At 43.8% G+C, this 14,765-nt stretch overlaps 1 protein-coding gene across 1 annotated transcript in view; it reads right to left on the bottom strand.

Moving 5' to 3' along the window:
• Positions 1-14,765, bottom strand: part of szt2 (SZT2 subunit of KICSTOR complex) — a 129,624-nt gene that overhangs the window by 108,518 nt on the left and 6,341 nt on the right. The window contains exons 5-20 of the mRNA XM_008278149.1: positions 14,614-14,736; positions 14,202-14,364; positions 13,022-13,128; positions 12,616-12,826; positions 11,908-12,078; positions 11,578-11,809; positions 11,352-11,481; positions 10,409-10,554; positions 10,079-10,231; positions 9,363-9,477; positions 8,738-8,943; positions 7,169-7,405; positions 5,247-5,325; positions 5,041-5,129; positions 4,731-4,899; positions 4,443-4,560 (exon numbers count right to left, since the gene is read on the bottom strand). Coding sequence (XP_008276371.1) covers positions 4,443-4,560; positions 4,731-4,899; positions 5,041-5,129; positions 5,247-5,325; positions 7,169-7,405; positions 8,738-8,943; positions 9,363-9,477; positions 10,079-10,231; positions 10,409-10,554; positions 11,352-11,481; positions 11,578-11,809; positions 11,908-12,078; positions 12,616-12,826; positions 13,022-13,128; positions 14,202-14,364; positions 14,614-14,736 — 2,449 coding nt within the window. The remainder of the gene's footprint in view (positions 1-4,442; positions 4,561-4,730; positions 4,900-5,040; positions 5,130-5,246; positions 5,326-7,168; positions 7,406-8,737; positions 8,944-9,362; positions 9,478-10,078; positions 10,232-10,408; positions 10,555-11,351; positions 11,482-11,577; positions 11,810-11,907; positions 12,079-12,615; positions 12,827-13,021; positions 13,129-14,201; positions 14,365-14,613; positions 14,737-14,765) is intronic.

Here is a 14,765-nt window from a genome sequence, read left to right as displayed (position 1 = left end):
TCACGTTTCTGGAAGAAGTGCTGGGCTCCACGGCCGCACGGCACAACCCTCTCCTCTCCCAGTCAAGAGACTTGGCTTTGTCCGAGTTCGACGACGAGAGGCTCCCGGTCGTAGTCCCCGCTGCTAGCTGGGCAGACCATATGGAGTATGTTGACGGGTTAGCCGAGCTCGAGCCGGAACCCTCCGAGCGGGCTGGTCAGTCACTCAGTCTGGCAGGCCACCATGATGACGATGACGTGCTGGACATCGGCTTGGACATTCATGGTTTATCGGAGGACGAGGGTTTGTCGACAGTTCAGGTGGCCGCTGCTGCTGCACCAGCTAGCCGCGACGATAATTCCTTCTTCTCCCTGTTTCACAGAGCAGCGGAGAAACTGGAGGGAGTGGCCTTCCACTCCGTCGACTCAAAAACCATCGCGGTTCGCGGGATACTTTCTTCCTCCCGAGCCAGCAACGGTGAAAAACAGCCTGCCCATGTACCCAGACTTTGTCTCGGAATTGACCTCGACATGGAGCAAACCACCGTGCCCGGCTATGGACAGTATTTGGACTTGGACAGCGCCGAAAAAGCTGGCCTGGTTAATCCACCACCTATGGAGCCGTCCCTGGCTGCTTATCTGGCTCCGTCCCACAACCACGGTGTGGGCGGCCCCGCAACTCTCCTGTCCAAGCACGGCAGGTTCTCTGCTTCGCAGCTGGAGAAAATTTACCGAGCTCAGGCGGGCACAGCCCGTGCACTGAGCTCCGTTACCATGCTACAAACATGTCAGGCCTTGTGTTTGTCGAAGCTGGGGGCTCTGATGCCCACCAACAGCCCGCTGGCACCTCTCCTCGACGAAGTTAGAGTCGGTACAGACTACATTCTCCGTGTTTCCCGCGGTGCAGTGCTCTCCCTTGGTAGAGGGATGGCTTCCACCGTTGTGGCACAGAGACACCTGTGGCTGACGCTGTCTGATGTCCCGGATAGAGACAGAGCTATGTATCTGGATGAACCAGTCTCCAGTGCGGGCCTGTTTGGTCAATCGCTGGATGCCATCCAGATGAAATTTGAGCTGAGGAAGAAACAGACAGAGGCTCTGCGCAGCATCATCCCCAGGCATGATGCAAAGCCCAAAACCTCTGTTTTTGTTTCCCCATCCCTTGTATATTGTTGTGAGCCGATTCTCTGACCCATATATCCAGCTGGTGGCGGTAATGCTCCTATTACGGTTAAAGAAGAAGAAGAAGAAGAAGAAGAAGCCCAAATCCTCTTCCAGCTCTCGCACACCTGTAGCTCCACAAACCCCTGCCAAGAGGGCAGCGCCACCCACGAGCCAAGGCTCCCTGCCAGTGAAGCTGCAGCCGCCCGTGCAACCTCCACGCCAGTCTGCTTGGAGTAAGGGCCCACCTCCAGGCCTCGAGAGAAACCTGGCGCTGAGGAGGAAGAACAACCAGTCATCCTAACCCGGGGACTGAGAAGAGAGGGGCTCCAGCAACAGGGAGACACTGCTGCCCCTCATGTGTTGCCGCCCAAGAGGCGCCTTCTACTAGCGTACTATTGCCATGTGGTACCGTCTGCAGTTTCGTTTCAGGCCTCCTCGTTTCATCTCGGTGGTAAACACCGTAGTAGCGGACAAGGCCGTAGCAGTACTGAGGGAGGAAATACACAGTCTCTTACACAAGAGAACGATACGAGTGGTCCCCACTTCGGAGGCGAACAAAGGTTGGTACAGCCATTATTTCATTGTTCCGAAGAAAGGAGGCGGACTTCGTCCTATTTTGGACTTGAGAGTGTTAAACAGATATCTACGAACTTACAAGTTCAGGATGTTAACGCTCAGACAACTTCTGACGGTCTGGGGGATTGTTTTACAACCATAGATTTAACAGACGCTTACTTTCATGTAGCGATACACCCCGACCACAGGCAGTTTCTAAGGTTTGCATTCGAAGGCATGACCTACGAATACCTAGTACTGCCGTTCGGTTTGTCACTCGCTCCCCGCACCTTCAGCAAATGTGTCGAAGCGGCGTTATCTCCACTCTGGGAGAAGGGCGTTCGCATCTTCGTGTACCTGGACGACTGGGCTCTGGTAGCCAGCTCCAGAGCGCAGGCAGAGACACAGCTGTCGCTAGTTCTGTCACACGTTCAAACGCTTGGGTTTTCGGTGAATTTCCAGAAAAGCTCACTAACTCCCGAGCCAGCCGTTTTCTTTTCTCGGACTGGAAATATGCTCCGTTACCAGCCGAGCACGTCTGTCAGAGCACAGGGTGGCTGCGTTTTACCGTTGCCTCGCTCAGTTTCAGTCGGGACGCAGACTGCGACTTCAGACGATTTTACAGCTGACTGGCATGATGGCGTCTATGATCGCTGTAGTGCCGCTCGGGCTGTTGAAGATGCGACCGCTTCAGCGCTGGACTCGCTCTCACCAGCTGTGTCCGTCACGTCACCTCCAGAGGAGGCTGACAATAACACCGTCCTACTTGCTAGCTCTCTGCCCGTGGAGGGAGCCCAGCCTGCTGTGTCAGGGCTCCCCAATAGGCAGGGTATCTTTTCGCAAGGTGGTGTCCACAGATGCCTCTCTGAAGGGTTGGGGGGCTCTGTGCGACGATGCGGTGAGAGGGGTCTGGTTGTCAGCTCAGTGCAGACTTCACTTCAACCACCTGGAGCTGCTAGCAGTTTTCTTAGCTCTGCAGCATTTTTGTCGAGATCTGACGGGCCAGCATGTTCTGATCAGAACAGACAACATAAACTTTCTTACATAAACAGGCAGGGAGGAACCCGTTCACTCCCCCTGTTAAAACTGTCTCACTCTCTGTTGCAGTGGTGCAGTGTTCATTTCCTGTCTGTCAGAGCCACCCATGTTCCCGGTCACTTGAACCAGGGTGCAGCCCTTCTCTCCAGAGGGGGACCTATGGTGAGAGAATGGAGATTACACCAACAGGTGGTGGCTCAGATATGGGAACGGCTTGGCATGGCAGAAGTGGATCTTTTTGCATCCAAAGCGAACACGTACTGCCCTCTGTTCTTTTCCATAACAGACCAGGGCGCACCACTGGGCACGGATGCACTAGCTCACCCATGGCCCAACATGCTTCTGTATGCATTTCCCCCAGTGGAATTGATACTGTCTGCTCTGGAGAGGGTGCGTCAGCAGGGCCTGTCCATGATCCTGGTGGCCCCTCGGTGGCCAGCAAAGTCATGGTACGCAGAGATAATCAGTCTGCTTGCAGTGAGGCCCTGGCAGCTCCCGGTCTGCAGGGATCTCCTCTCTCAAGCGAGAGGAGAGGTGATTCACCCGCGCCCAGAACTGTGGCGGCTGCATGCCTACCTGTTGAAAGGTCCAATTTATTAGCAAAGGGCCTGCCCCCTGAAGTGGTATGACACCAGGTGCTCATCCTTTTGCCATGTGCTTCTTAAAAGCTGAGGCCCGCGGTTAGATCCAGCATCCCTTCATGGGATCTGTTACTGGTGCTTGAGGCCTTTTGTGGTCCTCCATTTGAACCTTTTGAGTATGTTGATATGAAATTTCTTTCATACAAGACTGCTTTGCTTCTCGCTTTATGCTCTGCAAAGCAAGTAGGCGACCTTCATGCCTTGTCAGTTCATCCCTCTTGTACCCAGTTCTCCTGCGATGGCTCCAAGGTTACATTACGCCCAAATGTGGCGTATTTACTGGATTGTAGAAGCGATTTCCCTGGCCTACGGCAGCAGAAACCTCCCTTTGCCCAACAGTGTGAGGGCACATTCTACCAGGGGCATGGCAACATCATGGGCCCTATTTAAAGGAGTGTCCATAAGTGATGCTTGTGCTGCAGCTAGCTGGTTGTCTCCGCACACTTTTGTGCGGTTTTATTGTTTGGATGTGACAGCCCCTTCGGTGGCTCAGTCTGTTCTTTCTGCTGGGTCTACCATGCACTAGAGTGATGCAGGCTAGACTCTGGTTCGGTAGCTGCTCTGCTGGGCATGTATACATGTCCCATACTATATGTGTTGTACCGAGTGAATCGACTGAAAGGGAACAAAATGTTATGTCTATAACTTCTGTTCCCTGAAGGAGAGGACCGAGGTACAACACTTGGTTGCCCCGCAGCACAGCTGGGCTCGGTGAAGAGCGGCTATTTATATGTGTAGGCAGGGCCTCACATATGTCATCACAGATCATCTACCGTAAAGGCGTGAATAGAGGTTTCTTCAGTAAGGTCACACGGGGCGTGATATCCCATACTATATGTGTTGTACCGAGTGAATCGACTGAAAGGGAACAGAAGTTATAGACATAACATTTCGTTTTATGTTTTATTGACATGCATGCAACAGCATTTAAAAAATGGCAAGTGGAAATTAATCAAAGAACACCGCAGCAGAAGGGTGAGAGTCAAATGAGTCTTGTTGTACTAATGGAATTAGTGCTGTGAAAATTACTTTTTACCAATTTTAATTTAAAGTGAAGTTCTGTTACCTTGCGTATCCTTGAGTCCAGCTGGCAGTGAACACACCTGGTCCTTATTCTGACACAGCTGGCTCAAATACTCAAAGGTCATCATGGTGGACATACAGGCCAGATCCCTCGGGAATATCTAAAACAACACAATGGGTCGCTGTTAAACAACGTAACGCCTTTAAAATAATCTTAAGATACAGAGAACACTACACTAAACTAAGCTGTTTGGACACAGAGATTTCCACTAGTGAGGGTGTGTGGTTGTCACTCTTGGACCAGTTGCTATATGAAACCAGTTATACGCACTGCTTGAGGGATCTCCTGGTACTTGAGGCCCTGGAAGTGGCGATGCTGGTCCATGCAGTTCATCACGGTGCCGCTCTGTGGCTCAACCCAGCATTCAGTCACAAGATTCAGCTCAGTGTCCATGTCCACAGCCTCCACCTCGGTGTCATTGTCGTCATCAGTGGAGAAGCTGGAGTTCCACGAAAGACAAAAGATATGAAAAATGACAGAATGCACACAAAGTCATACCTATTTTTCTTTTACCACCTCATAAGTAAATCATTGTGATTCCAGTTTTTGAAATAAGGTGTTGTATGCAGATGATTATGACCTGTCCTTGGTCGAGGTAGAGTGAGGTGGAAACAGGATATACTGGACAATACATGAGTGACTCTCTCTGTCCGTGTCACCTGACATGCCCTGAAGACAGAAATAAAATTCAGTGGAAACAAAGTACGTCCACGAACACAACTGAATACAAACATACAGAAACATTACGGATCTGAACTTTAAACCAGGTGTCCTGCTTTTCTTTACCTTCATCGGCAGCTCGATCACCATATTAATGATGCCTTCACCGCTGGCAGCAAAGTGAAAGCCTTCTGAAATACGAATCCTACGCAGACATAAAAAGAGAGTTGGTAAAAAAAGTCCACAAAGCCATTTGTGTGAGAATAAAGCCACACAGCAAAGACAGATACTACTCTGTAATAACAGCTGTTTCTTTAATTAAATAATAAAACTCTGGTCACACTTTCTGAAGTATTTTGTTCAGATATTAATGTTTAGGAAGTCCCCAGTGAGTCACATCCAACCACAAATTTTAAAAGATGCAAGACAAAAAAATGTAACTACAGGTCAAAAAAACGGTCTGCATACTTGAGGTTCCAAAATAAGAGATTTAATCTTATTTTAAAACATCCTCTCCAAAGGCAACACTTTGATCTGAAAGACCTTCCTCAGGCAAGAATTAAAGAGAAAAGAGGCATTTCCTACAAAAGTAAGCAATCAGTCATCAGTAATCAGCTAAAATCATGATAATCTGCTGGCTTCACAGAAAACACACAACACCACAAGAGGGCAATCACAGTACTCCAGAAACACAGGCAATACAGAAGAAGCTTTAGGAATACAGTGTGAGTGAGGCAGCAGACCGTTGTCACAAAACATACATAGCTCCCATCTTAAATCAGGTTTCTATACACACTATCAGACAACGGTCTATAAATGTATGTATATATACTTAGAACCTATATCATGACAAAGCAAACTCAGCAGGAAGAAGAGCTCTATTACCAGGAAAGTAAAAAAATAATCGAAGGGAGAAAAAAAATGAGGTTGTAATCCAACAATGTTATAGAAAGCTATACATTACGTATTGGCTAGAACAATGATTTAAAAAAATGTAATAATGCATAAAACACCTGAAGGCCGAAATGTAAACTGCAGTATAATTGTCAAATAGAAAAAAAGGAACAATAGACATGTCTAAAAATACACTTCTGACCAGCAGTTTATCATCCGAGTTGACTTACTCTGTCAAAAAGGCCCTTTTCCTCTGATACTTTCCTGAGGAAGATTGTTTACAAAGCATTATCTCTGAAGGAAAACTAACACTGTCATTTGGAGTATAAAAAGTTTAACGTTAAACTATTTTTTAAGTGTTGCAAAGCATCGCAGTATGGATACTTAACAAGATGTAAAAGTAACAGATTGCTTTGGTTATTAACCCTCTGAACACCAATCTGCCATTATTTTTTTTATAGGCATGCTATTTTTTTTTTTTTTTAAATACCAAAATTACTCCATTTGTCAGGACAAGAAACTGTACCAACAAAAAGAATCATCAGACTTTCAGAGGGTCAGTTTAGCCTTAGTGTTGTCTTTTACTAACTGATTTCTAACTAACTTCTAACTGCAACTTCTACGCTCAGGTCTTTGGAGGAACATGTTGTCTTTCACGTACAGTAGCTTAACAGAGTCAGAGTGAAAATAATTAATGCATGAAAACAGTATTTTGGTGAGAAAAGAGGAAGTAAGAGCAGCAGAGTGTGGGAAAATGAGTTTTGTTGAAATTAATACACTGAATTTATCTAGACACCAAGTAAACAGAGCTTGTCAACAGCAAAATCAAACAGTAAATGAGAAAGCAGAGAGGCTTTTTAGTGAAATAATATCACATATTATGTGACGTGTTTGTATATTCTGCGAATATACAAACAAGTGAAATCAGAAATACAGGGCTCTCTCTAAAGTAAGCAGTTCAGATAAAGGCCTGCTTTTCTCTGTAGCTGGATTCAGTACAGTACTTAAAATATAAATAGATAGAATTAATAATGCATCATCAAGGAATTTTTTATATATATATTGAAAAGCAAATGTATTCATTTTCAGGGCAAACAGACAATACTGCATGAATGTGGACAAACTTAAATGACCGTATGTGTGCTTGAACTCACTCAGATAGCATGGACAGGATGTGAGCCACAGCCTGGATGGCCACCGCCGGTCCTTGGCTGCTCTGCACAGCCCAAACCCACCGCTGGTGCAGAAAGTACCGGGACAGAGACGCCAGGGTGGAGGAGGCCGTCCGGTTGGCCGCCATACTGAGGGGCATGGCACTGTTGGAGGGCAGTGGGAAGTTCTCCATGTTGAAAATGAAGGGAGTCCTGAAGTCCAGCGGCAGCTTCTCGTACCTGCAAAAAAAAAAGTTAATTGACATGAGTTCAGCTGGTTTCTTTCACACAGAAGACACAATGTTGAAGCTTTGTCTGAAATGTCTGAATCCCAAGAATTTTCTGGGTGTTTTTATGCTCCCATCACATTTTTTACTTACTATGGGCTCATTTTTTACTGGAATATGAAGATCTGCACCTCTTCTGTGCAGTATAGCACAGTTAAAATGTCATGAACCATAAAAAAGGAGATGTTAAAATGTTAAATGTCTTTATTTACTTTTTAAAAATTGATTTTTAAAAAATGGAATCAACATGTACAGTATTTTCCCAGCTGCCCACAGGTGTTTCCAATACGGGAAGAAATGGTGAATCTACATAATATAGATACTTTACTACGTACATTTTGAATTTGTTTCCATATTTGTCTCCTATTTGCTGTGTGTAAACACAGCCTGCAGTTCAACCCAGTTCAGCTGAAAAGTGACTAAATCTTTGTCACATGACTGTTGGTTGCAGCTGAGCTACTTCTGGCTACTTATTATATTTGTTGCCTAATTTTTAAATGACACATGTAGAGAAAAGTAAGATAAAGCGAAAGTAAAATAAAATGTGATTTTGAAACTGTGATTTGTTTTTGGATGAAATGCCACAGATGTGAAGTTCAAAACTGTCAGAAAGTTGAAAATTTGACAATTCTTTCTCTTTTTGCATGTCTGTCAAGATTCTCAGTCATCCAGGTCATGTTAATTCTTGTTGTTTAATCGTAGCAACTGGACTTGCTTGAGTTCCTTGAAGACGTTCCACCTCTCATCCAAGAGGCTTCATCAGTTCTGACTGATTAGTTGGGAGTTCCAGATATGTATATCCTTAAGGAGTCATTAACAGTTGAGTTTCGGTTTCAATTGGGGGTTTGTTGCTCCTCCCCCTCGTTAGGCGAGTCATTAGTACTCCCTCTGCGACAATGGGTTCATTAGGGTCTTTTGTGGCTAGGTGTGAATGTGGTTTCATCTTTCTGGAGAGAGTTCTTAGGACTGAATTATAAACAGGTGAGAGGTGATGGCTCAGACCTCCACTGCTGTTGAGTGATGGTCTTTCCAGTTTGACATAGATAGCTTTCACTCCTCTCTCAAACCATCTGTCCTCCCTGGCCTAAATCTGTACATTATCATCTTCAAAAGACTGTCCTTTGTCCTTTCTCTTTTTTATAGTTTCTGACTCTAATAAATAGTGTAAATTTGGCAAACAGGTGGGTTTTGGCATTCAGAGGGTTACAGTATCAGTCCTAGTGTGTTTTATGATAAAGCCTAGCTCCCCTTCTTGTCATGATGACCTGCTACCACATGCACTGACCGTATGAGCAGCTTCTCCAGAGGCTTATTGAGCACCACCACACAGGGTCTGTCTGACAGTGCAGGTTTGGGAGCAGTGATGGAGGGAGATTTGGATGGAGATGGGTGGCCAACAATCTTCCTCTTGGTCTTTGGCGTCACCTCTTTGTTCTGAACACGATGAGGGAAGCGAAGTTTGAGGATTTGCTCTCGCAACTCATCCACAATCTGATGAAAAAAGAGAGGAGCAATGCTTCTGAGTAGTGATTTGAAAGGTGTTTTTAAGTCCAAATATTAACAAATTTTCTCAGGAATGGCTTACTTCATTTATAAGGCTATTTTCCCAAGTAACTGCTTTTCCCATTACAAACACATTCAATGACAGGACAATCCACTATTTTCAAATATCAACAGGTGATAAACCTAAATACAGTCAGAATGCAACCCACACCTCACAGTTTGGTGCAATCCAGTACATCAGCACTAAATATTACACAACTCATGAGTGGAGGCAACACCTCCCTGACAGTCTACAGCAAACACTGAACACTATCATCTTTACAAAGACAGGATGTGCTCCAGAGACTTGTATTGTAAAAGTACCACTAAAATAATATTCACCATGCAGAATGTGCGACTGTCCGTACCTTGTTTCTAACATGGGCAGGTGTACCAATGGGGAAGCCAAGCCGCAGCACCATGCAGGGTGTCTTGGAGATGAGACGAACCAGGTAGAAGGAGGTGGGAGGCTGGTCAGATGAACTGCGGAATTAAGTGAATCTTAGTTTATTTCAGGAATATCTGGCAGTGGTACCCAATAATTTCTCTTAAACAAAGCTTGAAGCAACTTCTTGACAGTGGCCTTAGAGTAGAAATGAGCTGTGAGCACTTTTACAAAGATGAAAATATGCTGTACTTCACATTAAAGAGGAAGCAGAAGCAGAAATACGAATTTATTTTCTTATCACTTTGTTATTCCCTCTAAATTTGTCATCCCTTAATGGGGTTACTGGATTCATATATATGCCATTATATTGTTATTTGTTACCTGGCACCTACATTTTGTGTTTTCCTTTACATAAATAAAGACATTTTGACATGATGCAGAAATGGCACAAATTGGAGCATAAATATTCACCAAAATGTAAAACATGAAGTTTTTGATGCTAAAATCTCCTGAGGGAAGAGAAAATGAAACCTACGCCCAAGCTGATGTCACTATGATCATGACATAATCACGATATTCATGCCAGTATCCATGGCATGAACTGCTTAAAAGTTTCATCCATGCTCTTATTTTCCAACTGAAAGTAAAAATAAAAAACAGTCGAGAATATTGTTTTTGCTGCATCTGTTGTCTCACCTGTATATGAGCTTAACGTATGAGTAACCCTCGACCAGCACAAAGCTGCTGCAGTCCCTCAGCAGAGACGTGAGGGCAGAGTGGGAGATGCGACACTGAATGGTGCTGTAACGTCCATTGTTTCCAGCAGTGTGCAGGTGTTTGGGGACAGGTCTGGAGGGACAAAATTATTATGGCAATAAATATATAGAAACTAATATGGCCAATAATGAGCTGAACAACAAGACTTTCTAAAAGATTCTAACTTATAACATCTATCAGCGAAGTTGCTAGTTGTGGTCCAAGTTGTGCAAATCTTTGCATAGTAACATTCAGCTTTATATTTCTCACATGTCATGTTCAAGGATGATTGCTATGCGATGCATATGCAGCCATCTCTGCCAGAAGTTGGCATCCATGGAGAGGATGGGTTTCCAGTATGAGGCAAACTGGGACTGAGAGGAGTCTTTGGATCCGCTGTGCTGCAAAGACAGGACCTGCAGCAGGAGGAGGACATGATTAAATTAAAGGAGGTAAACAAACTGAAGACAAAGTCCAACTTCATCAGCACTGATTGAAGAAGATTGATAAGCAATGCAGGATACTACTGCTACTGGTCATTATTCATTTAAGTTACTCATTTTTTGTTTTGACTTAATATTATCAAGTAAATGCTAATTGCACAGAATCATGGCCATAATATAATGTAGTGGCTGTCCCATATAAAAATTCACCAAATATAAACCACTTCCTCTAACAAGATTCTGTTTAAAAAACAACAAAAGTTACACAGGGAAGCCATTAGTGACTCAGCAACAGCCAACAGTCAAGAGTCTGGGACTTTTTGAATGAAGTGGGTTGAACTGCAGGCTGTGCTTACACAGACCAGAATGAAGAAAGTATGGAAACTAAATTTAAATGCAAAGCAAAATATCTAGAGCATGTGAAGCCACCATTTTTTTCAAATATTAATGACACTTTTTGGCAATTGTTTTATATACTTATTTTTCTGATTTTCATTTTTATGATTCATGGCATTATAACTGTGTCATACTGCACACAAGATATTCTAAAGGTTCTCTCTAGTTGTAGCCATGGTTGTGCTGTTTTCATACATATGCAGGACTTTATACTGCAGTGAAAAATGAGCCCACAGTGAGTAAAAATGGTTCAGGGTTCAGAGGCTAAACGAAAGCCACACCACCCTCATGAAAAGCTGATGTTCACTGGAGTTCACTTGTCTAGGTCCAAGATCCCCAAAATTGTTTAAGAACAATCAACTATTGCACAATACCGGAGTAGTAGAGCCAGGAGGGATGTAGAAAAGAGGAACTCCATTTTTGGTGCTCTCGGGAATTGTGTAGTTTTCAGGGACTGAATTAAAAGACTGAAGGTGCACCAACATTTGATCCGTCTGGTTGATGCTGGAAGGACATACAACACATGGGGTTACACAGCAACACACCGTTTAGTAGAAGAATACAACAGTGTCTCAGCCCCTCCTGAAACAGACTCTGTACCTCTGCAGTGTGTTCCAGAAGCGGCGGATGACAGAGGTGCGGTACGGACTGGTGATGGGCTTCCTCTGGGTGCAGCTGATGTCATGCAGGATGTCGTAGCTTCCCTCCATTGTCACCTCCACCCTGGTGGTTCTCTTGGAGGGGTCCAGCGGCCAGGAGGTGGCTGCTAGATACTCGATATGCATGTTGTGCTTCCATAACAGCACCAGCTTCACCTCCAGCTGAGTCCCACCTAAAGACACCAGGAGCTTTCATTCTCAGCAAAAATAACCACAGTGCTATATTTTCAAAGCTATTAGCTCTTGGATTTTGTCAAAGACAGACGTTTACCTTTGGTGAGGCTGATCTCTCTGATGGTGTAGCCCTCTCTCAGTCGAACTGACACCACGCTGACCAAATGAGCGTGAACTTCCTTCTCTGTGTGCTTCTTCCTCCTCATGACCAAGGCAGGGTTACCACTGGCTGACACCAGGTGCTCATTGAACAGCTTGTGCTGGGAAACTGCAAAACAGTGAAGCAGTCAGTATGTTTTTATCATGAAAAAAGTTTTACTGACGAATTCCAGTTAGATATTAGTGGCAGTAACAGAAAGGTGCAGAAATTCACAATGTCTCAATGCAAACATGAAGCAGAATTAAATCAAAATGTGCGCATGAGCCATATTCAATTCATCTGTTATCTGCATGTCAATTCCTCATTTAAGCACGAGTGTCACCTAATTAAAATGTAAGTTATCATGGTACAGCGTGAAATGTTTCAGAAGAAAAGCTTATATGTCTTAATAATGTGAAAACATCTTGCTATAGCAATAAACTTCTTATGTTACAACATAACACTGATCCATTTTTTTTTTCTACTGTGGTAGCAAAAACACTGCTGTAGCTCCCTGACAACACCAAGACCAAACTACTAGCATTTTACACATATTTTTAATTGAAGAGGCTGATAACTCAGGAGTGCAAATCATCCAGATGCAGTGTGTCAGTCAAGTAATAGCAGTGCCCATTTCATGGCTTATAGTATGCAAAGTTGTCTCACCACAGAAGTACTCGGAGTTCATAGACTCAGGGGTCTTGAGAAAGGAGTATGTTAAGAAGGCCTTGTGGTAGGCATTCATCTCTTGGCTGTTCAAGTCCACTTCAGGACAGCTGGGCAGGTACGAGCCAAAGGTGGCTAAAGAGATGAACTTCATCAGCTCTACGTTGGGGATGTAGCCGAAGCTGCAGTCATAGGAGTACGCACCACCAACCTGGAAACAGACAAACATAACTAAAAGAGGGGAAAGACGAGACTGTAACAGCTCCTAAATGTCTCATTGCTGCCACAGAATCCCTCTCACATAGACATTTTTTGAGTACATTGACAGATGATTTATTCTGAAATCTATCCTAGTTTTCAGCACATCCAGAATATAAGGCTAACACCGAGATCTCATCGTCTTTACCTGCACAAAGGAGCAGGTAATGGTTCCACTCCTGAGCTGGTTCAGCAGGGTTTCACACACAGCTACGTCAGGAACACTCGTCACTCCGTCTGTAATTATGATGATACCTGAAACGCACACAATTTTCATTACTGATTCTATTATATTGATTATGAAGTGTGATAATGTTGCATGACATCCTTTTCTTGTATGAAAATATGTTGTTGTCCTTAGCTCTCAATTTTCACAGGAAAAATTGAAGGCAACAGCAACAATGTCTTAGAGAAAGACTTTCTGCAAGTCTGCAATGTTCAGAGTTCGTACAATTCATCATATCAAGACCACAAAGGTACAAAAAAGAAGTACTCTTGTGCTGCAGATTGGAAGAGGCTATGACACGTTTAATATTGCTATTCCTAACAGGTAAAATACCTGTAATACTGATTGAATTACATATTGTGTGGCGCAGCTGTATCCCTAATATTCAAATTTAAGATGAGTGGCACACAGGAGAATAAACACGATTCTGTACCAATCACTTGCTATAAACAAGTTAGAGGTATAGGTCACTATTCTTGCTGCAAAAATGTGTGAGATAAAAAGGAAAACACACCAATCAATTCAGCTTGAACTAAATCAGCCCCAAAAGAGTCTCTCACATACAAATGCCCATTAACCCTCTGAATGTCAAGCAGTTTCTGGGTATTTCTTGCTCATGCCTCATTTTCGCTCTTTGTTTACATTTCATTATTATATTTGTTAGTTCATCACCTGTAAAGGGACTTTTGTGTACTGTTGCTCCTGAGCTATGCAATTGAAAAAAAACAAATTCAAGCTAACTTTCAGTAGACAAACTCTGTGGACAAGGTTATTAATATTGACTCTAATATCTCACAAAATGGCTACTAAGGCTCCTCTTATATAAATTTAACAGCCTAATTTTTGCTAAAATTATTCATCTTTTAGTTCTAGTTAAGACCCTGCAAACAGCTTGAATTTAAGCAGCAGTATACAGAAGGAGTTGTGTATTTGTTGTGATATGCCGTTCCAGTGTGAAAGGCTGCCACTACAAAAGCTGCTTGGTCGTCAGAGGGGTCTGCTGAGGATGTCTGGACTTACTGGAAGAGGTTTCAAGAAATAATTTAGCAACTCTTACCCCTTAAGACAAACACTTGATTGGGCACCTAAATGACAAACCTACCTGCACTGGAGTTTGGTGGCAGCAGCTGAAGTGCAAGGATGCCCTGGCGAACCATACTGACCAGACCCATATCAGCTGACACCATGGAAATGCCCTGCTTTCTGTAGGGCTGGTCGCCCAGGTTGTTGCTATGGTGAGTTGAGCTTTGTACTGGCTCCACAGACTGAAAATCATAGGTAATTTAATGTTTATTATTCTTATCAGCACTGAAGACTAAAACACACAAGTTTGATGTCATATGCCTTTATGCAAGTAGAGTGTGTTCTTGGAGTTTGTTGACAGAAAGAAAAATATAGAAGCATTTAAACTACTTGTCATGAAACGTTATAGGATCTGATGTTTCACCAACAAGTTTTCCCATCTTGAGAGCAGATTTGAACAGACAGTGTAAAGACTGCCGGTGTGCACTCGCCTGTTCATGCTGCTGATGTAGGACTTCTGCAATATTGCTCTCCAGCGCTCTGAGCTGCTGATAGATGTGATGTAGGAACTCGTCAAGGTCTGTTCTGTCAAGCTGACATCCTTGAACCAAAACCTACAGGAGAGATCAAGACTGTCAAAGAA

The sequence above is a fragment of the Stegastes partitus genome, unplaced genomic scaffold (assembly GCF_000690725.1).
Source record: "Stegastes partitus isolate 25-593 unplaced genomic scaffold, Stegastes_partitus-1.0.2 Scaffold117, whole genome shotgun sequence".
Lineage (NCBI taxonomy): Eukaryota > Metazoa > Chordata > Actinopteri > Pomacentridae > Stegastes > Stegastes partitus.
Note: the sequence above shows the minus strand (reverse complement) of the source record. Positions and strands in the feature narration are given on the sequence as shown.